Source organism: Ochotona curzoniae, unplaced genomic scaffold (assembly GCF_017591425.1).
Source record: "Ochotona curzoniae isolate NIBS_2020 unplaced genomic scaffold, NIBS_Ocur_1.0 contig_2699, whole genome shotgun sequence".
Classification (NCBI taxonomy): domain Eukaryota; kingdom Metazoa; phylum Chordata; class Mammalia; order Lagomorpha; family Ochotonidae; genus Ochotona; species Ochotona curzoniae.
The window spans coordinates 5655000-5677976 of record NW_024465561.1 but is presented as its reverse complement, the minus strand read 5'-3'; the positions used below and the strand labels follow the sequence as shown (position 1 = coordinate 5677976).

The 22977-nt window shown below is 51.9% G+C and overlaps 1 protein-coding gene across 5 annotated transcripts; it reads left to right on the top strand.

The window, feature by feature from the left end:
• The first annotated feature begins 453 nt into the window (after positions 1–453).
• Positions 454–12554, top strand: FXYD5 (FXYD domain containing ion transport regulator 5). 5 transcript variants are annotated; one of them, XM_040976437.1, is made up of 10 exons: positions 454–532; positions 1144–1204; positions 3564–3612; positions 3804–3805; positions 4610–4705; positions 6862–6942; positions 8803–8883; positions 9802–9831; positions 9913–9987; positions 12257–12554. In XM_040976437.1, exons 2-10 carry the CDS (start codon positions 1144–1146, stop codon positions 12304–12306), a joined length of 525 nt encoding a protein of 174 aa, XP_040832371.1. In that variant the 5' UTR covers positions 454–532; the 3' UTR covers positions 12307–12554. The 5 variants fall into 5 exon arrangements, with proteins under 5 accessions (XP_040832371.1, XP_040832375.1, XP_040832374.1 ...); XM_040976438.1 differs by having other exon boundaries at positions 519–578; positions 1141–1204; XM_040976439.1 differs by lacking the exon at positions 454–532 and adding an exon at positions 901–920.
• Positions 12555–22977: the final 10423 nt, after the last annotated feature.

Sequence of the window (22977 nt, the reverse complement as noted above, 5' to 3'; positions counted from 1 at the left end):
CCACGTCTTGAGCTAAATAAATGTGCATTTGGTTTTTTTCCCCTGTTCTGTCTGAGTGTTCTCATCTGTGGGACACAGTTGGGAGGGGGCTGCCGAGGGGAAGCCGGGGAAACGCTCCCCGCCCCGCCCCCACAGCGCCCAGCGCTCTTCCCCACCCACTTTCCCTTCCCTTCCCGCCCCCCTCCGGAGGGGGCCCCCTCTTCTATTCCCCCTAGCACCCCAGAGCTAGCCCTCCCCTCTCCACCCCACTCCCTCACTTTCACTCCCCAGACCTGCCCGGCGTGGACCCCCAGGTCCCCCGTGGCGGGGGGCGCCGAGATCACAGCCCTACCCCGGCCCCCACCCATCGGCCTCGGCGTCTCCCCCTCCTGCTCCCACCCCGACTCTGAAGCCAGGAAACCCAAGAGGAAATGACTGCGCCCGTCTAGCTCCCCGCCCGCCCGCGCGCCCCTGGCCACACCCTCCGCCTGGTCGCCTCCAGCTCGGCCGTCTGTCCACGAGGCTGCTGCTCGCTCCGGCCCCCGGCCCCGACGTAAGTGTTTCCCGCCTCTCCTGCCTCCCCTCGGCTGGGCCGCGCGCGCAGGTGGGCACAAAGCGGGTCCCTCTGCGCGCTTGCTGCTGTCACCACCTGGCAGATCCCAGACCCTGAACCTCGGCGGGACCACCCTGCCTGCCTCGGTGTCCCCAGCTGCTTTCCATCCTCCCGGACACCGGCACCCTCCATCCTCCCAGGCAGTGCTGAAACCTCAGCCCCTGTTTACTTTTTCCTTGGCGACCACGAGCTCATTACTCATTCTTCCTCTTCTCCCCTGGCGAGGGCAAGAGGCACTAGGTCTTCTCCTAGAGCCTGGAGCGCTGCCGCTGGGGGGAGGGGGGGCGTCGCTGCTAGGCAGGGTGCGTGCCTGGAAGGGTCCTGCAGGGTGTGCACTTGGGTCCCAGGGCCCCTGGCTGCTGCAGTGAGGGCCTTCAGGCTGATCCTTGTAGTTCCGCTGGAGAATCCGCGGGGAGCAGGAGATGGTACTTTGGGACCCTGCCCTTGTCCCCAAAGTCAGCTGCCAGTTGCCAGGCGTGACCAGAGGTGCCTGCTCAGGGTGGGGGTACCAGAGGCTGGCCTCACTGACCCCAGCTCTTGCTCCTGGCCAGATGTTGTCCCTGGGCCGCCTGTGTCTCCTCACCGTCCTTGGCCTAATTCTCCCCACCAGAGGTAAGAGCCTACAGCCACCCTACTCCCAAAGCAGGGTTCTGCACAACCGGGAGGCGCCTGTTTGTCTGCTCACCCTGCTGCAGAACTGGCCCTGGGAACTTGGGGATCCCTGGGTGGGGGCCGGGCTACACCTGCCTTAGGCGTCTCCTAACAGGAGGAGCTGCTTCCACTAAGTCTGGCCAGAGCCTGTCCTGCTGAGCATCTGCCTTTCACCTCCAAGAAGAACTCGCTGAGTTTGATTTGGCTGCGAGGCCGGTGTCAGCTTTCTCCTTAGCAGCCAAGAAACCTGGGGTCTCCACCAAGAAGAACCTTGAGCCCTGAAACTCTGGCCAGCCCAAATCACTGGAGACCTCACAACCTTGCCTGGGACTGGGATAGGGTGGGGAGTGAACTGATTCCAGGGCAGCAACGACCCTCTGGGAATGGGGTATGCGCCTGTCTTCTCCACAGCAGGTGCCAGGCCTGCACGCCTTAACTCACATGGGCTGCAGTTCGGCTTCCCTCTGGGAACCTGCTGGTATGACCATTTCGTAGATGAGGAAACTGAAACTCAGGGGAGGAGAGAATGGGAGGAAATGAAGGGAACTGAGCCAGGGTAGCCAAGCAAGGCTTCCTGGGGCAGGAGATGTTTGGGCAAATATTTGAAGGAGACAGAGGTGTTGGGGTATGTCATAGGTTGAGTTTGGGGAGCCATGGGAAGGATGGAAAGATGATGGTGGAACAGGTAGTCTTACAAGTCCTGTGGTGGGACCTCGGCTGCTGCCTGGAGCGGGGTGCGGTCAGGGCTGGACTCCGGGCCGAGTGGACTCAGGTGTGCATAGGTGTCCTCTGATTGCAGGTGGGAAGTGGACTGTGGGGGTGGGGTCAGGGCGTGGCGCCAGGGCCATGTGCAAGGAAGGGTCAGGGAGAAGGTCCCTTCTGTACTGCGTCTCAGCTTGCCCTGTCTCCAACCCTGCGTGGTGCTGTTATCATTGCCACTTGCATCTTGCACCGTTTCCCTGGTGGACTTTGCTTGCTCCAGAAGAGAGGCTGTTGGCCCACCCGACAGAGCCTCCTACCTTAGATTGCCAGACTCAGCTGCCTCTTCTAGGCCAGAACGCGGCTGGGCAGTGAGAGGCAACCCTGGGGAAAGGTTGCTGGGCCTTGATGTTGCTTGGACACCTCCAGGTTCATGGTCTACGCAGTTGGCTGAATGGCTCCACCTACACACAGGCCTCAGACAGGGAAGCTAGGGTGGAAGCACTGGAAAGAGAGAGAAGGTGGGCTGGAGGCTCCTTCCTGAAGTCTTGCCCTTCATCCCCCAAGACAGGAGTTGGAGCCGATCACATACGTTTCCCCGGTGGAGCCACCAATAGAAAGCATGAACATGTTGACCCAGGCCTCAGTTGAGGAGGTGTGTGGCAAGCATTGCCAGTAACAGTGGCCATGCCAGCGTCAGTCTTGGAGCAAACAGGGGAGTGTATACTTTTGTGTGCAGGGATGGGCCTTCAGTTATGGCTCCATTTGGGTTCTCGAGTGATGCCATTGGGAACCACCTTTTGGTCCTGTTTTCTCTGTTGGCTTCATTCTCTGATACAATCTGCTGAGGATGACTCCTCGGTCCAAGGCAAATGGCCCAGAATAGAGTTACTGTGACTCAGAGCCTGAGCCCATCCTTGTGGCCACCAGCACAGGAACAGGGCTGTGGCCAGGCCTGGTGCCCGGGCTTGTACTCCAGGCGATCTGGGACCAGCCCTGCTGAATCAAGCAGACCGATGACTAAACAGGGGTTGGAGTGGTTCTCCCCACATGGGACACACCAGGAGCTCTTAGCTGCGCCAAGAGGGGATGGATTGTATTTAGGAAACTGAGTCCAGCTCACATCTTCAAGCCACACTTCTCTGAGTCTTAAGAAGCCTGGTGTGCAAGTACCTCCCACAGAAGGAGCTTCCATCTGGTCTGGGGTGATAGGGCATGAGGTCCTGAGGTCAGGTAGAGCCTGGGCTGCCCACGGAGCCAGTTCACAGGTACACAGCTGGATGGACGCGATTGTTCCTGCTACAGCAGAATCCAAGGACCAACAGCCCCAACAGGAGAGCAGGGCTCCAGCTCCTTGCTGATGCAAAGTCTGAGAGACGCCATGGTAGATCAAGTGGTTGGGTCCCTGCCACATAGTGGGAGAGTGGGATTGAATTCCTGGCTCTGGCATGGCTGGGCCCCCGCTCAGTCAATCCAGCTGCTGTGTTTGGGGAGTGAGCCAGCAGATTGGGGCTCTGTCCTTCTCAAATTGATAGATACATGTTCAATGGAATTGCTGTGGGATCCCTCCAATCTCTGTGGACCTCCTCCACATCCTTCTGTCTATCTCTTCCCAACACAGGCCATCCTGGGCTCCAGGCCAAGCCACAGACCTCTACTGACCCTGCTGAGTGGACCTGGGGGGGGTACCCTGGTACGCTGCCTGCCACTCTGAATCTGTTTCCCCACATCAGTCCTGCCTGCTGCAAGTTCCAACTCTCCTTCTGCACTATCACCTTGGGTGGGGCAGGGTGGCTGAAACTGAAAGCCCCTTAACATCAAGAAGCTCAAGGTGCTTACAGGAAAAACTCAAATGCCGTAGTGGTGTAGCTTACACGGCTCCCCCTAGGTTAAATCCTGGGGTGAGCACCACCCAGTTTATAGCACAATTTCGCCAGGTCCATCCATCTCTTCCTTTAATCTCTTGATCTCTTTCCTCTTTTGAACTTCCAAACAATTGTGAACCTTTCTCTTTAGGTTTAATGTGGCTCGAAAAGTGTTCCCTAAGGGATGCTTAATGGCGCCACGGTAGCCAAACAATCCTCAAGGAGCATCTACCTGCCCTGCCCTGCTCTTCCTGCCTCTGGCTCTGTGCCCTCCTCACTGTTGGCTGCGGGCCATTCCCTGGGAAGCTGTGTCACCTGTGTGTTGGCCTGGACACTGTGCCCTGTATGCCGTGCTGTGTGAGCTGCAGGGACCCATGTGACTGTTGTGCAGCTTGCTTTGCTCACACGATGGTGTGTCACGTAAGATGCTGCTGTTGTCTCCTGCTGCTATTGGCTGTCTCATAGGGCCCTGAGCAGCGGGTCCCAGAGTCACTCCCCTCTTGCTGGCCAAATGCATTGTTTCTAGTTTTTCCTGCTACACACAGTGCCACTCTGGTAGCCGATGTGTGTTCCTTTCTCATCAAACACTCGAAGCACTGATGATGGCCACAAATGTAAATCTTTTCATTTGCATTGCTTCATTCCATCCTTGTGCCTAGGAGACAGACACAGCAACCCTGGGGATATGATTTGTGATTTGAAGCAAGTGATGGGGTGACGGCCCCCGCCATGCCATGGGTTGTCCATCCTTGATTTATGTGTGTCTTCTCCCCTCCCCACTCTTCTTATCTGAACTGAATAGGTGAGACACAAAGCCACCCAGAGAGCCACTCTCCGCATACGACCACAAGGGAGGAGCTGCTGACGGATCCAGGGGTACCTGTGCACCATGAGGAAGGTAGAGCTGGAGCTGAGCCCAGCAGCCCCTTTTTTGCTTCCTTCCCTGGCCAGCTCGGCATTTCCTCAAGTACACGTCCCAGAGCGCCCACTAGGAGACTTGTTCCTGCATTTATATATTTATATATATATATTCTCTATGGGTTTGTGGTCAGGAACCTCCGGGGGAGCCACATTTCCTCCTGGTGGGCCTTCACAGAGCCTTGGACAAAGCTGCTTTGCAGGAACTTCTCCAAGAGGGGGCATCCAGGACGCATCATTTCCCAGTCCTGCAAGCTGATCAGGGTTCCCTTCCGGAGGCCGCTGGTGCTGGGAAAGGAGTCTGTAGATGTTTCACGTGGGTTATAACAGGGGCTTTACACTTGCAAAATGCACAAAGTCCCACTCCAAGAAACGTTGGTTCTAGGGGGGTCTGTAACATCTGGAGGCTGTCGACTTCAGGCACAGCTGCAGTGAGGAGCTAAAGCCCCGTCATCATTGCTAAAGGCGGTATCGCAGCAGACGGTCCGGAAGTTTTAAATATAAGCCACAAGCTCAGCATTCCCATTCATTGCAGCCCAAGAGCGAGAAGGGGTTCTCAATGGCCCATCACAGCAGAAAGAGCGTGGGGTCACATGTCTGTATCTGAGCTCTGATTGGTCAGGCATAGGTCTTACACTCCACCCTGGGGCTGGAGGAGCCGCTCAGCCTGATCTGAACTGTGTACCGAGGGTTCAGGAGTTTGGTGATGTCTGTGTGAGGGGCGACTTGCACGGGAGGATAGCAAAGTATAGTCCACTCCCAGGTAGAGCAGCCCAGCCAGTTGTGCACAAGAGCACCAATTCCAGGTCACACCAATTTACCCGTGGTTATCAACTTCCCAGTTTTTCCTCTTCCTCTTCTTCCTCCTCCTCCTCTTCTTCTTCTTTTTCCCCTCCTCCTCCTTCTCCTCCTCTTTTTTCTTCTATTATTTTTTCACAGCACCCGGAGCATGAACTTACCTCCTATGTTTTTTTTTCCTTTTTGAGATCTATTTATTTTTTTAATTGGAAAGGGAGATACAGAGAGAGGAAAGACAGAATGATCTTCCATCCCTTATTTACTCCCCAAATGACTGAAACACCTGGAGCTGAGTCAATCCAAACCAGGAACCAGGAGCTTCTTCCAGGTCTCGCAAGTGGGTACAGGGTCCCAAAGCTTTCATGTTATTGAAAATGCAGATCAGATTTATGGAGAGAAGGAGAAAAAGATAGAAAGATCTTCCATCCACTTGGTTTATTCCTCAAATGGCCACAAAGCTGAGCTCAGAGGTAGAGGATTAGCCAGTTGAACTATTGTACAGGCCCTTATTTATTCAAGAGAGGAACTCCCAGATTCCCTGCACTCGGCGATTTTGTTTCCAGGGGTAGTGTGGTGATCAGAAGGTTTTTGCACATGGTGACTACAGGCAGTGCAGATGGCATAGGTGCCCAAAGTCCTCCTGCCTACATTGGCCTGGTCTTAGCCTTTTTTTTTTAAGATTTATTTTTTTATTGGAAAGTCAGATATAGAGAAAGGAGGAGAAACAGAGAAGAAGGTATTCAGTCCGTTGATTCACACCCCAAGAGCATGGAATGGCTGAGGCTGCACCAAGCGGAAGCAGGGAGTCCGGACCACTTCTGGGTCTCTCCTATGCAGGTGCAGGGTCCCAAGGCCTTGAAACAACCTCAATTGCTTTTCCAGGTCATAAGCAAGGAGTTAGATGAGAAAGGAACTGCCAAGTTTAGAACTGGTGCCCATAAGGGATCCTGGGCGTGTGCGAGGGACAGATTGTAGGCACTAGGCTACCGCTCAAGACCTGGTATTAGCCTTTTGCTTCTGCATGCTGGGATGCTCCAGGAGGCCTAGGAGAGGGAGCAGGTGTACCTTGGGGGTCGGGGATGCTAATGTGGAGCAGGAGTTTCAGCAGGCTTTGGGGGTTCAGTACCTGCTGTTGCCTCTTATATCTGGGACTGGATAGGACTGGGAAGCTGCCCGAGCCTGCACACTGGCTGTATGGAGGTGGGCAGGGGTTCTCTCCCAGTTCCACCACTTCCAGTGATGTATTGCCCATCCCCCCACACTTATTTTGTTTTTTTGGCATCCATGGCTGACTCTAATCTCCACCATCTTCTGGCCACTCTCTCTGCTCCCCCACAGAAGGCACCACAACACACTCTGAGAAGTGGTCCCCGCAGAAGGACAGCAGGATAATGGATCCTCAGACTCCAAAGCCACCTGGTCAGTAACTCTTGCCTTTCCAGACCGGAAACAGGTTACTTCCTATTTGCTGAGTACTTCCTGCACCTGGAAGACAGCCCAGTGTGTGGAAGACTCCTCAGTAAACATGTGCTGGGTCAGTCAGTGACTTCCAGCTTGGCAGAGGGTGGGCACCCAGCAACGTCTGAGAGTAGATGCATCAATGAGTGCTGTCCATGTCCCACGTCCAAGCTCAATGGAAGCCCTCGAAGTAGCACTGGGTTCTGCAATGGGGAACTGTCAAATGGGTTTAGCTGGGTGGTTCTTATGGTGTGTAACCTGAACCTATTTATGCCTCTGTGGTCGGCTGTGTGTCCCTCCCGGTTGTCTGCTCGACTTTCTGCCCAGTTGACCTGAGAGAATGACATATTGAACAGACATTCAACAGACATGGCACTTAGGACATCCTGTGTGCCAGGCTCTGTGGTAGGTGCCCAGGCTTTGGCACCTGCCCTTGTGCAACTGACATGCTAGTTGGGGAGGGAAGAGAGACAGCAAAGACTGATGGTAATAATTAGGTAGTAGGTGTTGTATCCTGCTGTGGAGGACAGTGAGGCAGGTGCCTGGAGAGTGCTTCATGCAAAGGAGGAGAGTAGGAAAGCCACCTTGGCCATGAAGTTCAGGAGGGAGTCTTGAAGCAGGCAGTGAAGGTGCTGCTGTCACCAGGGGCAGCCATCCCCATGTTCCCTGCAGAGACACGGCTCCTGTCATCTACCTCTCCCAAAGTTTGCTTGATGCCAAAGTTTGGAATAAAGTGCCACAGTGTGGTGGCCAGAGCACTGGGAGTGTTTTTCCCCTGGTCCTGGGCAACAGGAGTCGATGTGGAGGTGCTGCCTGGGCTGGTGCCCAGAGAGGCCTCCTCCTCCTCCCTTGGGTTGCAGACACTTGCCATCTGGTTATGTCCTAGCAGGGCCTGTGCAGGGAGAGAGATGGGCAGCCAGCTCTGCAGTTGTTCCCCACAAGGCTGCTCATCCACTCCTGTCCCACCCTGCGACCTCACCCAGCTCTCACCTCTGCCCACAGGTCCAGAGGGACCAGGGCTTGGTCCAGACTGGGCAGTGCTGGGGATGTGGCCACTATGCCCCCTACCACCCAACCTTGTCAGCCTTAAGAGAGACAGAGAGAATGATCTTCTCTCTGCCTGTTCACTCCCCAAATGGTTGCAACAGCCAGAGCTTAGGCAATCTGAAGGCAGGAGCCAGGAGCTTCCTGTGGGTCTCCCATGTGGGTACAGGGTCTGACGGCTTTGGGCCATCCTCTACTGCTTGCCCTGGCTACAAGCAGGAGGCTGGATAGGAAATGGAACAGCCGGGACATGAATCACCACATGGGATGCCTATACTTGGAGGTGAAGGATTAGCTCCAGCTCTCATTTGTTCATTTCAAGAGTGGACCTCCCCCATTCCCTGCACTCGATTAATTGGTTCTAGAGTAAAGGTGATGGTCAGGTGTGGTTACACACTGTACCTGCAGGCAGTGTAGCTGGGCCAGGTGCTTGAGTTTCTGCTGTCTGACTCAAGACCTGGTATTAGCCTTTTGCTTCTGCATGCTGGGATGCTCCAGGAGGCCTAGGAGAGGGAGCAGGTGTACCTTGGGGGTCGGGGATGCTAATGTGGAGCAGGAGTTTCAGCAGGCTTTGGGGGTTCAGTACCTGCTGTGCCAGGACTGGGAAGCTGCCCGAGCCTGCACACTGGCTGTATGGAGGTGGGCAGGGGTTCTCTCCCAGTTCCACCACTTCCAGTGATGTATTGCCCATCCCCCCACACTTATTTTGTTTTTTTGGCATCCATGGCTGACTCTAATCTCCACCATCTTCTGGCCACTCTCTCTGCTCCCCCACAGAAGGCACCACAACACGCTCTGAGAAGTGGTCCCCGCAGAAGGACAGCAGGATAATGGATCCTCAGACTCCAAAGCCACCTGGTCAGTAACTCTTGCCTTTCCAGACCGGAAACAGGTTACTTTCTATTTGCTGAGTACTTCCTGCACCTGGAAGACAGCCCAGTGTGTGGAAGACTCCTCAGTAAACATGTGCTGGGTCAGTCAGTGACTTCCAGTTTGGCAGAGGGTGGGCACCCAGCAACGTCTGAGAGTAGATGCATCAATGAGTGCTGTCCATGTCCCACGTCCAAGCTCAATGGAAGCCCTCGAAGTAGCACTGGGTTCTGCAATGGGGAACTGTCAAATGGGTTTAGCTGGGTGGTTCTTATGGTGTGTAACCTGAATCTATTTGTGCCTCTGTGGTCGGCTGTGTGTCCCTCCCGGTTGTCTGCTCGACTTTCTGCCCAGTTGACCTGAGAGAATGACATATTGAACAGACATTCAACAGACATGGCACTTAGGACATCCTGTGTGCCAGGCTCTGTGGTAGGTGCCCAGGCTTTGGCACCTACCCTTGTGCAACTGACATGCTAGTTGGGGAGGGAAGAGAGACAGCAAAGACTGATGGTAATAATTAGGTAGTAGGTGTTGTATCCTGCTGTGGAGGACAGTGAGGCAGGTGCCTGGAGACTAACGTTATGCAGAGGAGTGTGGAATGCCTTCTTGGACAGGAAGTGAAGAAGGGATCTGTATGCCTAGTTATGTATTAATTGTCATGAGAACAAGCAGTGTACTGTCAGAAGCAGGGTGGTTTTTGGGCTGGGTTGGAGCAAGTGAGGAAGGGTGATAAGGTCTTGGAGTGTTTTAGGTCAGACACTTTGGGAGTCTGGATTTTGTTCCAAGGTCACCTTGGGGTGGTCCAAGTGTCTGTGCTTCTTGTTTCTGCCATTCCTTGATCCCCCCTCCCTCCCACCCACAGAACTTTCTGACCCTACCTCTCTGCTTGTCTATTCGCTGTAGGGTCCAGTGAGGATGACCCCTTCTTCTATGGTAAGTTGCTCACAGGAATGTGTGGGAGTAATTGACGGAGAAGACCCCCTGTGACTGCACTCCTCTGCCTTCTCTCTGCAGATGAGGCCACTCTCCGAAACCGGGGACTCCTGGTGGCAGCTGTGCTGTTCATCACTGGCATTGTCATCCTCACCAGTGAGAACAGGGTGTGGGCTGGGGGAGGAGGGCCCAACGGGAAGGGAGCCTGTGCCGGGAGGGGAAGTCCTGGCTTGCTTTTTTGATCGCGGGTCAGATTCTCAGAAAGGTTGATAACTTCTCCAGAAAGGTTGATAACTCTTGGCTATATATTTTTGTAGTCCATTCCTCAGTATTCTGTGGCTGTTGATCTGGGTCTCTAGTGTGCAGTTTAAAAATGTCAGCTAGACTCAGCCAGGTGGTTGTTCAGGCCACAGCAGGACCTACCTAGGCATCTGAGCTCTGTGTCAGGTCAAGGGCCCAGGAGGCAGACTCTCACTCTTCACGAGGGGATAGACCAAGTCACAGTGGAGGGATACGCAAACCTACAGGAAGAGGAGAGAAGGGAAGCTCTTTGGGCAACTTTCTGGGGTCACAGAGGCACGGTATGCAGACCTAGCTGGTGAGTAAGGTCAGCGGCAAAGAGGTGAACACGCACTCAGTTGAGCTCCCGGAGCAGCCAACTTTCAGAATTTCAGGAGCTTCACATTTCTGCGAGATCCCCTGGGGCTTAGATGGTGGCAGCTATGTGGGCTGGACTGATGGCAGGAGATAGATGGGCTCAGGAGAGGGCCCCTCACAGAGGCACAGGCAGGAACGGTACAGCATCCTAGGCCTGGCACAGCCAAGAGCTGTCGTTACTCAGCCCAAGAGGGCTCGGGAGAGTTTATAAGAAACTAGAAAGATTTATTGGTTTAAAAGTCAGAGTTACAGAGAGAGGAGAATGAAAGATATTGTCCATCTGCTGGTTCATTCCCCAAATAGCTACCATGGCTGGGACTGGGCCAGGCCAAAATCAGAAATTTCTTCTAGGTCTCTCATGTGGGTGCAGGGACCCAAGCACTTGGGCCATCCTCTGCTGTTTTCCTTTGCCACAAGCAGGGAGCGGGATGGGAAGTGGAACATCCAGGACATGAACTGATGCACATAGAGGATGCTGGCACTTGGAAATAGAGGATTAGCCTGTTGAGCCAACATATGACCCACAAAGGGGGCAGAATGCTACTACGAATGAAACAAGATTGCTATTTCACAGCAGGTCCTCACTGAATCTGGGCATCAACTGCTTTTGCCCCAGTTGTTTAACATGGTCTTGCCAGGTCCTGTTTCTCTCCTTGGTTGGGAAAATCCACACTCAGAGTTTAAAGAAGCCCACGCAGGATTAAACAGCACCCCCTGGAGGGGGTGGCTACAGCCCCATGTAAGGGTAGCGCCTAAATGAGGGCTCCGGGGTCACACATTGTGCCGTCTGTGCCTGGGGATGTCAGGGTATGGCCCTTGGAGATGAGCGCATGCATGCAGATGTGTGCCAGAGCAGACTGGATCCAGGGAAGGGTGTTTGCAAGATAAAGCAACTACAAGACTGTGGGAATGGGGAGGCGGAAGAGATGGGCACTCTAGCCAGTGAAATGGAAACTGGTTCCTGGTGATGAGAAGGGGACTTGGGAAGTGGGGGAACAGGTGAGGGAGGAGTAAGGGCACAGGCACTGGATAGGAGTTGAGCAGGTTGCAATAATGGGAGGAGGAGGAGGCCTGGGTGGCTGGGGCAGAGGGAGCCGGGGAGGTGAGAGGATGTGGGAGGCAGGGGTGCAATGAGGAGGCCAGGGCCTTGTTTTTTTTAGTTCTCTTTGGGTTCTAATTTGCCCCTTCCCTTGCTGTGGTCCAGCCTGTGGCCTCCCAACTGTCCCTTGAGTCCATCTTTGTCCTGCTACTTCTGGGCTTTGCTCTGGCTGTTCCCCCTGCCTAGAACATCCTCCCTCCAGGACGCACATGGCTCTGCTTACTTGGTGCAGGTGTTTGCTCACATGTCACTTTTTCAGTGAGCTCCACCCCCACCTCCCAGCCGAGGGGTCCCCAGGAAGATGCCCCAGCTGATCTTCTTTTCCAGCATCACACTGGCCTTACCTGCTCACCTATACTGTCCATGCAAATAGTGTCCATTCCTCTGCCATTGTTGGTCTCCCCCACAGTCAGTCTCCCAGCCCAGCTCTCGTGCCCAGGCCAGTGGGTACATGCAGTGGGTGTGCAGTGCTTACCTGTGGAATGCAGCAACAACACACACATGGTGTGAGTCCTCTGAGGGCTCCCATGTGCCAGAGTGGGGTGTTCTTGCCCGTTCTCACAGATGCTTTTCATCTACTTGCATGTGGAGTTGCCCCAGCACCCAGAGCACACACACAGCGACTCACACTGTCCCAACTCATCATGGGACTGTCTCCCTGACCCACAGGTGGCAAGTGTCGGCAGTGGTCCCGGGTATGTCGGAATAACTGCAGGTGAGTCCATCAGAATGGGGGCCGACAACCGGATGGGCACTCCGATGAGATCGAGCCTCCACAGTGTACTGCAGCCAGCTCCTCCCTCCCTGGAAGAGTCTCCTGGAGTGGTCGGTGGAAGAAGCTTATCCTGTGCCTGGGGGTGGAGTTAAGGGGCTAATGACCCTGTCCCCACCCCACTTGCTGCCCAGGGCCCCAACCGTCAATCTGTTGATTCTGTCCAGGCAAACAGTAAAGCACTGTTTCTTTTGATTCGTAATCTCTGATTGCTGTGATGGAGTGGGGTGGGGAGCTGCACTGGGCTCCTTTAGGAGCCAGGTGAGGGGCCACAGGTTTAGGGAAGGAAGTAGCTGGATGCCTTTGAGGTTGGCAGGAGGGAGGTGGGCAGGGGCTGGTGGTGGGTGACTCTGGTGCAGGAGTGAGACCATGCCGGTGGCTGGAGGTCCCTCACTAGATCCTCATTTAGGTGGTCTCCAGAGCCAGTGTACCCCAACACTGATTGGGGCTTGAGCAAGCTCAGTGGAGACCCCAGTCCATGGGGCCCCTTCTCATCAGGGTTGTGGCTCCCTGCAAGGAGCCTCCCACATCTCGATTGCAGTCACTGCCACCAGGTGACTGCTTGGCACAGGAGCCTGCCCACCAAGGAGACTATGCAAGCCCTGGAGTGGTTCTGGAGTAGTAGAGTGGCCGTTCTTTCCCAAGCCCCGTGGAGAGGGATGTGGACTCCAAGTGGGCACTTCCCCAAGGGCCTCGCGGGCAGGTTTTGATCTTATCAGGCTGATGCAGGCCTATGAGGCACAGACCCCCCAGGGCAGACACCTCCACTCGGGTTAACAGGTTGGCTATGCCAATATAAAGGGGCAAGAAGCTGGCCACATGTGGTTGCACAATGATGTTTGCCAATGGGTTTCAGCCCCTCTGAGGGTTTTGAAACCAGTTAATGGGCCTGAGCAGCAGAAAAAAAAAATTTTTTAAGTGATTAAAGAGCCTGGTGTGGTGGCCTAGTGGATAAAGTCCTTGTCTTGAATGCACTGGGATCCCATGTGGGCACCATTCTAATCCCAGCAGCCCTGCTTCCCATCCTGTTCCCTGCTTGTGGCCTAGGAAAGCAGTCGAGAATGGCCCCAAAGCTTTTGGGACCCAGCACCTGCGTGGGAGACCTGGAAGAAGCTCCTGGCTCCTGGCTTCGGATTGGCACAGCACTTATTGCTGTGGTCCCTTGGGGAGTGAATCATTGGATGGAAGATCTTCCTCTCTGTCTCTTCTCCTCTCTGTATATCTGACTTTGCAATAAAAATAAATCTTTTTTAAAAAGTGATTAAAGATGTATTTATTTACACCAGAGTTACAGAAAGAGAGGAAGAGAGAGAGAGATCTTTCATCCACTGGTTCACTCCCTAGATAGCTACAATGGCCAGGGCTCACCAGGTGAAGCTAAGAGCTTCCTCCAGGTCTGCCCTGTGGCTAGCAGGGGCGCAGGCATGGTGACCATCTTCTGCCTTCCCAGGCCAATATAAGGGAGTTGGTTCAAAAGTGGAGCGAGCAGCCCAGACTCGGACTGGCACCCACATAGGATGCAGCCTTTGTAAATTGGGCAGCTCAATCTGATATACCACAATGCTGGTACTGAATAAAAAAAAAATGATAAAGTAGGAAAGAAAAGACCAATACCTTGCAAGCAGTAGATGTAAGATCTCATATAGAGAAGCCCATGCGACTGTAAGCTCTGCTATTGGCTTGTACATATGTTACACCCACACACATACTCCATACCCCTGAGTGTCACATCTGGAGAGTCAACCAACCTCGGCTCAAAAACACTCAAAAAGGAATTCTGTCTGTACAACCTTTGTTTTCTTATATAGATTTTTTTTTGTCTTTTTGAAAATTCTCTGAATAATATGTTCTGCCGACTACTTATATTGCACTACATTATATTGGATAGCATATTGGTCCTGGCATGGTGATATGTTAAGTAAGCTGTTACTGAGACTGCGGCATTCCTTATGGATACTGGTTCAAGTCCCAGCTGCTCCACTTCTGATCCAGCTCCGTGCTAATGTACCTGGGAGAAACAGCAGAAAATGACTCAAGTGTCTGGGCCCCTGCCACCTAGTGGGAAAACTGGAAGAAGTTCTTGGATCCTGGCTTCCCTCTGGCCTCATACTGGCTATTGTAGACATCTGGGTAGTGAACTTACAGATGAAAGACCTCTGTTTCTCCCTCACTCTTTGTAATTCTTTATTATTATTGATTTTTATTGGAAAGAGAGGAGGAAAGACAGAAAAGAAGATCTTCTGTCCACTGATTCACTCCCTAAGTGGCCACAGTGAGGCCGAAGCTGAGCTGATCTGAAGCCAGGAACCCAGAGCTGCTTCTGGATCTCCTACATGGGTACAGAATCCCAAGGCTTTGGGCTGTCCTCGACTGCTTTCCCAGGCCACAAGCAGGGAGCTGGATAGGAAGCGGGGCTACCAGGATTAGAACCAATGCCCATATGGGATCCGGGACTTTAGCCACTAGGCTACTATGCCAGGCCCACTCTCTGTAATTATTTAGATAGATAATTTCTAAAAATAGATACTTGGGCTCAGTGTGATGACCCAGTAGGTAAACCCTCACCTTGCATGCGCTGACATCCCATATGGGCATTTCAGATTGGCTCATCTCCAACTGTTGTGGTCACTTGGGAAGTGAACCAACAGATGGGAGATCTTTATGTCTCTCCTTCTCTCTGTAAATCTGCCTCTCCAATAAAAATGAATAAATCTTTAAAAAAATAATAAAAATAAGGATACTCTAGGTATTCTAGAGATGATTTAAAGTAGATGAGAGGAAGTCTTCGGTTTATAGCCAACCCCACAACATTACAGAAAGGGACTGAAACTATGGTACAATGTAATTCTGGCATCCCATATGGGCACCAGATCAAGTAACAGCTGTTCCATTTCTGATCCAGCTCCTTGTCAATGTGCCTAGGAAAGCAGTACAGGATGGCCTAAGTCCTTGGACCTGTGCACCTTTGTGGGAGACCTGGAAAAACCTCCTGGCTTCTGGTTTTGGATTTGCCCTAGTCCAACTGTAGTGGCCCTTTAGGAAGCGAGCCAATGGATGGAATACCTTTTTTCTCTCTGTCCCTCTGAAATTTATTTATTCACAAATAAATAAATCATTTTTTAGAAGAAATGAATGTGAGTGTCCATGGATATCAAGTCCCCACAGAACCTGAGGAACAAGTGTATCCGTAGTATGGGAGGATGCTAAAAACGTGCTGTTACTGGTATCCATCACCTGTCAGAACATATGCCTAACCAATCCTAAGGGATTGTCATTTATTGTGTGTATGTATGCATATGTGTATGAATACATAACATACATCATATATATGTGATGTAGGTGACATGTATTTTATCTGTTAAGCTGAATGCTTTGCAAATGGCACTATTCAGACATTTTAATGTACAAAAGTAACCATTTTATAGGGCTCCACTTAATGATGTACTTAATGAAGGTAAGCAGAAATGTATTTCATGATACATTTTTGAAAAATGGGAAACGGACCAGGGAGAGGGGACATATTGAGGATGGGAAGAAAAATCACTTAGGGCAGGAAACGCCAGTGACTAAGGAACCACATGGGGAAATGGCGCTAGTTTCAGCTGAGCTTCCCACACTTTCCCAGTGCGGGCTGTGCATCCACTCCACCTGTGCCATCCTTCCCTTTTTGCAAAGACCAACTATCCTTTTAACTTAAATTTATTGTAAGAGGCGCAGCCATGAGTGGAAAATCAATACCTCTTGACACAGATAGAAGATGCCCATAAAGGGCAAATCCAATGCAGACAAATAAAGACCAAGTTAGGTGGCCTTCCAGCTGCATGCTGAGCTGCCAGTCCACGGCCAAGAGCCAACGACCAGCGTCAGCTCCAAGGCTGGTGCTTCCAGCTGCAAGTTGAGAATGCCCCCTCATGCCCACTCCTCAAGACCAGGCTTAGGGTTGAGAATTCCCCAGAGGCAGTCACGGAGCTGCTAGCCTGGCAGTTTTCTTGCTTATCAGTCATCCGTGTGTCTTCCCTGTAATGAAGGGTCTCAGGCAGCCTGGCTGTGTGGACAGCGAGGTTTGCTCATGGTCACAGCTCTGGGGATGGGCATCCACCTCTGAGGAAAGCACTCTTACTGGCGGAGTCCTGAGGTAGCAAAGGGCGTTGCTTAGTAACAGACAGGAAGCACCTGTGCGTCTCTTTCACTGCAAATCCACCAGATTTCATCCCATGCTACGGTTGGGCCCAATCTATTATTTGGGTTTTATTTTTTTAAAAGATTTATTTATTTATTTGAAAGGTAGAGTTAACAAAGAGAGAGAGTGAGAGAGATCTGTAAACACTGGTTCACTCCCCAAATAGCCACAGTGGCTGGATGGAAGTGGGCAGATTTGAAGCCAGAAGCCAGGAACTTCTCACAGGTCTCTGATGTGGATGCAGGGATTCAAGCGTTGGGTCATCCTCCTCTGCTTTTCGAGGTACATCAGCAGGGAGCTGGACTAAAAGTGGAGCATCCAGAACACCAGTCATCACTCACATGGATTTCAGTATTGCAGGCGGCACCGCCTGAATCCAGTCGAATCACCCAAGGCTGCACCTACAAGCATCAAGATTGAATTTGGTACCATTAGCATGGGACTTCAGAGCCTAAACTCCAAAGTCAGTGATGGTGGGGACAATTTCAAATCACCGAATGGTTTATTTTATTATTATTTTTTCAAGACAGATATACATAGAGAAGGTGATACAGAAAGAGCTTCTGTCTGCTGATTCATTTCCAAATGGCTGCAACGGCCAGAGCTGAGCTGATCCAAAGTCAGGAGCTTCTTCCTGGTCTCCCACATGGATGTAGGGTCCTAAGGCTTTGGGGCATCCTCTACTACTTTCCCAGGCCACAAGTAGGGAGCTGGAAGGGAAGTAGAACAGCTGGGATTAGAAGCGGTACCCATATGGGATGCCAGTGCATGCAAGGTGAGAACTTTAGCCAGTAGGCTGCCACACTGGGCCCCACAGAATGGCTTATCACAACAGAAAGAAAATAATTAAAAGCAGCCGAAGAACCTTCGGTCCACTCTTGGGAGAGCTGGCTGATGTCTCCTAACTAATGACTAACGACACACATGGAATATTCTCTACCTTGAATACACACTCAAAACTTGGGGTCCAGGCTTTTTTTGAGGGGGTCAATCATATGGACAGAGTTGACCACTTGCATGGCTAACTTCCATTTCTAGCCCCCATAGAGCTGGAGTGGCCAATGCCCCACCATCAATCACTTTGTTAACAGCCACCTGGAGGGACCCACGCCAGTCACTTGAACAGAGGCAGCAGGAGGGCTTGGCAATCGCCTTCCACCAGCCAAGGACAACCATCAAACCTCCCTGACCTCACCAGGACTTTCTCCCTCCTCTCATTTACTCTCTGGAATGTGATTTAAATACAAGAGTCTCACACAGACAACCAGCTCCCACAAGGACTAAAGGTCAAATTTGCATAACTCTGTGTGTGTGTGTGTGTGTGTCTTAGAAGTTCCACTTTGCTATGATAAAATTTGGGTCTGAGTATGGTTCTAGGTGAACAGGATCCTTTAAAAAAAGATTTATTCATTTGCAAGGCAGAGTTACAGAAAGAGAAAACACACACACACAGATTAGTCATCTGCTGGTTCACTCCCCAAATTCTGGCAAACCCCTCAATTTCAGCAAGTCCTTATTGCCATAGGAGCAGCCCTTCCACACCGTCCTCCCTGCAGAAATGGTCTTGTCCTTTCCTAAGCTACTGCGCTTGCGAGGTACCACTGCTGCCCATGGGACCCCAGCCCACCACACACTTCCGGAAGAGAACTAGGTCGTCACTTGAAAACTCTCATTCAACACATCCCTTTTTATTTTATTTTTTTTTTTAAGATTTAAAAATTTTTATTGGAAAGGCAAATTTACAGGGAGAAAGATCTTCCACCCACTGGTTCACTCCCCCAATGGCCACCACAATGGCCAGAGCTGAGTCAATCTGAAGCCACGCGCTTCCTCTGGGCCTCCAACCCAGGTCAGGGTCCCAAGGCTTTGAGCCATCCTCAATTGCTTTCCCAGGCCACAAGCAGGGAGCTGGATGGGAAGTGGAGAAGCAGGGATTAGAACCGATGCCCATATGGGATCCCAGCAGATGCAAGGTGAAGATTTAGTCACTGGGCTACTGCACTAGGCCTTAAGACGCCTCTTTATCAACCTTGACACCTAGGTCCCCCTATGTCCATCTCTATATCCATAACTATGAGAAAAGAAAAACCCTTAAAAAGCCCAAACCAGGGAGGGGCCCAGTGCACAGTAGCCTAGTGGCTAAAGTCTTCACTTTGCATCTGCTGGGGTCCCATATGGGTGCTGGTTTGTATCCCAGCTGCTCCACTTCCCATCCAGCTCCCTGCTTGTGGTCTGGGAAAGCAGTCAAGGATGGTCCAAAGCCTTGGGACCCTGCACCCGTATGGGAGACCCAGAAGAAGCTCCTGGCAGCTGGCTTTGGATCAGCACGGCTCCAGTCATTGCAGTCACTTGGAGAGTAAATCATTGGATGGAAGATCTTTCTCTCTGTCTCTCCTCCTCTCTGTATATCTGACTTTCCAATAAAAATAAAACAAATCTTAATAATTAAAAAAAAAAAAAAGCCCAAGCCATTTCTCTTAAAGCCAGTGTCCAGTCTGGCACTCCACTTCCCTGCTTCCTTGCGGGGCCACACTTTCATATCATCTTGCTTTGAATAAAGATTCTGTTACACTTGGATTCACATCCCAGCTTTCTTCTTTTTTTTTCTTTTCTTTTCCTTCCTTCTTCCCTCCTTTCCTTCCTGCCTCCCTTCTTCTTCCTGCTCCTCTTCTTCCTCTTCTCCCTCCTTTTTCTCCCTCTCCCTCTTCCCTCCTCTTTTTTTTTACAGGCAGATTTACAGAGAAAATGATCTTGCACCTGCTGATTCACTCCTCAAGCACCTGCAACAGGTGGAGCTGAGCCAATCTGAAACCAGGAGCCAGGAGCTTCTTCCAAGTCTGCCACACGGGTGCAGGGTCCCAAGGCTTTGGGCCATCCACTGATTTCCCAGGCCAAAGGCAGGGAGCTGGATGGGAAGTGGAGCATCCAAAACAGGAAATGTTGCACAAGTGGGAAGCAGGTGCTGCAAGGTGGAGGACCAACCAGTTGAACCATTATGCCTGCCCTCAGCTTTTTATTTCTATATCAAGTTGAGGAAAGAAACCCACCCATGCTGCTAACGGTTTCCTTTGTTCATTCGCCTGCAGCTGCTGGGACTGGGCCAAGCCAAAATCAGGAGGCAGACACTCAACGTAGGTCTCCCATGGGGCTGGTTGGGACTCAAGTACTTGAGCCAACACCTGTGGCCACCCAGAAAGCTACATGGGAAGAGGTGTGGTGAGTCCAACCCAGGCACTCCTGCCTGACACATAGACCTCTGAACTGCTGAGTCCTGTGCCTGCCCCTGCTCTGTTGATGGACTTACCTACAGACCCAACATCGGCCTACGCCGGGCTGAGAGCCCAGAAATCCTTTGGTGGACTGCAGAGCATGACTCAGCGAGCTTCTCTCCGTAAGATGTCAGAGAGCAAATGTTTTGGATTTGATGTACCCATCTCAGCCAATGAGTATGCAGCTCTCCGTTGGTCACCGAAATGCTGCCAAGGGCAGTTTGTAAAGAAATGAGGACAGCTCTGCGTTCCAATCAATGCTTCTTCATAAACATCGAAATCGAAGCCTCGTGTCATTTTCATGTGTCATGAATATTACTGGGGAGGGGGTCCATTTCCACTGAAAAACAGACCACACAGAAGCAGCCTGTGAGCTTGTGTGTCTCCTGAGCTCTGCGGTTGGATGATCCCTGTGGTAACAGAAAGCATCCAAGATTTCAGGGAAAATGGAGTACAAGAGTGGCTTCATGAAGCTTAGCCTACTATACCACTGTGCCTCTCAACGGGCTTGAACACCTGGATATGGGACTGTCACTGTGGCCTTCCAGCCGGAGTACGGGCACAGGAGGGGTCAGATGTTCAATGGAGTTTTGGTCAGGGCTCTTGCACAGGAGGCCTGGCTGATGAAGCATTCTGTGGCTACGACTCCAGGACTGGAATGGATGTTGAACATCTGGAAGCATCCCCATGCTGGCGGGGAAGGTGGGGGAGAGAGAAAGAGAGAGAGAGAGGGACTGTGATAGCAAAAACCAAGTGGCAGCCACTGCAACTCTCAACGGACACAGCGAGTAGACCCAAGGCAATGCTGCTGCTCTGGAACAATCTCAGCGATTGGCATTGCCCTAAAGGACTGGACAGACATCAGAACAGCTGAGGCTGCTGCGTTCCCGGTTCAGCTCCCCTGTGGGGCCTGTAAAAACAGCTGGCTCCTGAGGCATGGTGGTGAATCAGGGCTAATAGGGTGGCCCACTGCAGTGGCTGGTCCAAGTGGGCTTTGGCCGCTGCTGTGATGAGCACATCCGCCTCCTGTCATGAGGCTGCCCATCTAGGTGGAGACCCCCAATGTTGCACTCTCTCCATCTGTTTGGGCCCCCTGGGCTGCAGCACAGCAGGGTGCAGATGTAAGAAGGGAAATGACCACAAGCAGAGGAGACCAAGCGTATGGGGAGTAGTGACCTCATTTTGTAACAGCCCAATCTCAAAAGACCCAGTCAGGCTCCCACCAGAAGTCTAACTCTTCAGTGACTTAATGATCTCCCATGAAGTACCCCCTTGTAAAGGTTCTACCACCTCTCACCTTGCCATGCTGGTTTTTTTGTTTGTTTGTTTTTAAAGACTTATTTATTTCTATTGGAAAGGCAGATCCACAGATAAAAGGAGAGACAGAGAGAAAGATCTTCCAAGTGCTGGTACTCCCCAAGTGGCTGCAACGGCTGGAGCTGAGCCGATCCAAAGCCAGCTTCCAGGAGCTTCTTCTGGGTCTCCCACACAGGTGCAGGGTCCCAAGGCTTTGGGCCATCCTTGACTGCTTTCCCAGGCCACAAGCAGGGAGCTGGATGGGAAATGGAGCAGCTGGGACACAAACCCATATGGGACCCCAGCAGATGCAAAGTGAAGACTTTAGCCACTAGGCTACTGTGCCAGGCCCTGCATATAAATATATATATATTTAAATAAAATTTATTCAATTGAGTTCCCATAGCCAGAATAAGAATTTTGAGTTTTGCCTAAGTCATAGTGTTTTATATAAATATTTGTTTTTACAAGAGTGTAATCACTTTCCGGCTTTCATTTCAGAGTCCAGCAATTTGAGTGTTCTCTCTCTTTTTTAAAGCTGGCCTTGCCAAAGGTATATCACTTTGGAAGATCTTTCAAACCAAGCAAAACGTTTGATTTTATTGATTTCTCTATATTCTATTTCAAAGCTTTCCATTATCATCTCTGTTTTTCCCTGTAAGCACGGTCTGCTCTTGTTTCAGCATACCCTAAGAGCCAGACACGGACAATGGCCAGACGTCGCTGTCTTGTCCCAGTTCACACGCTGGGGACTGGGTGCCAGTGTCACGGTGGTTGGCAGGAAGCCTTTGAGAGGTAATTGGAGTTAGAAGAGTTCTTGAGAATGAGGTCTCATGAAAGTTTCCGGGGGGTTCCTGACCAGCAGATCCTGGATCCATCAAGGGGGTTGAGGTAGTGGTGCTCCTCAGGACGAACCACCAGAGACAATCTGAGCAAGCATGTCCCTTTATTGCAATGCAAGCACAAACGTTTTATAGACTAAGACAAGACAAGGAAGGCATCTCCCGAGCACCCTCCCACCCAACAACGGCACTGTAATTGGCTGGAAGGCATGTCTATCTCTCTACACCCTCCAATCATGCCATAGGTCACGCACAACCCTCACACCTGGCAGATAGGCTGTGGGTCACACACACCAGGTAGGCTGGCAGGTAATGTGGGCCACACCTGACTTCCTTGCTTATCAAGGAAGTCCCAATACAGCTTGTCCAGGACAGAGAAGAGAGATTCAGTGCAGAGACTTGGTCCTCGCCTCTGTGACCAGTGAACAGGACAGGTTGAGATCTCAGCCAAATCCGTTGTCGGGGGTTCCCCCAGGGACTCCGTGTGCCTATGACCTTCCACACAGGCCAAGCGGGCAGAGATCCAGGGGCGAGCTCCCACATGGAGGGATTAGTATTCTCCCAAAGGAGGGAAAGAGACCCCAGCAGCCCTGCCCAGGTGAAGGTATGGCAAGAAGGTGGCCGCCAGCAAGCCCAGGGGAAAACTTTCACAGGACGAGGAACCACCTGGCTCTTTGGCCTTCGACTTGGCCTTCTCCAGGGCAGTGAAAACAGGTGTTCCTGTTGGTGCAGCGACCTTGCCCTGAGGAATTTGTCGGAGCAGATTCGGCGGAGGCGACAAGGGGTAACGTGATGAATCTGACCTGAGATCCTTATTGGCTTACTGCAGGCGTTAGGAGGCGGGAACTTCCCTGTTAAACCCCACCCCAACCACGACCCATGGGTGTCCATAGGTGGCACACTCATTTACATTCCTTCCAAAAGTATTTTTACCATTTTTCTTTGATCTCTTCTTTGCTTCACTGGTTCATTAAGAGCATATTTGGGCCCGGCGCGATGGCGCAGTGGTTAAGGTCCTCACCTTGCACGTC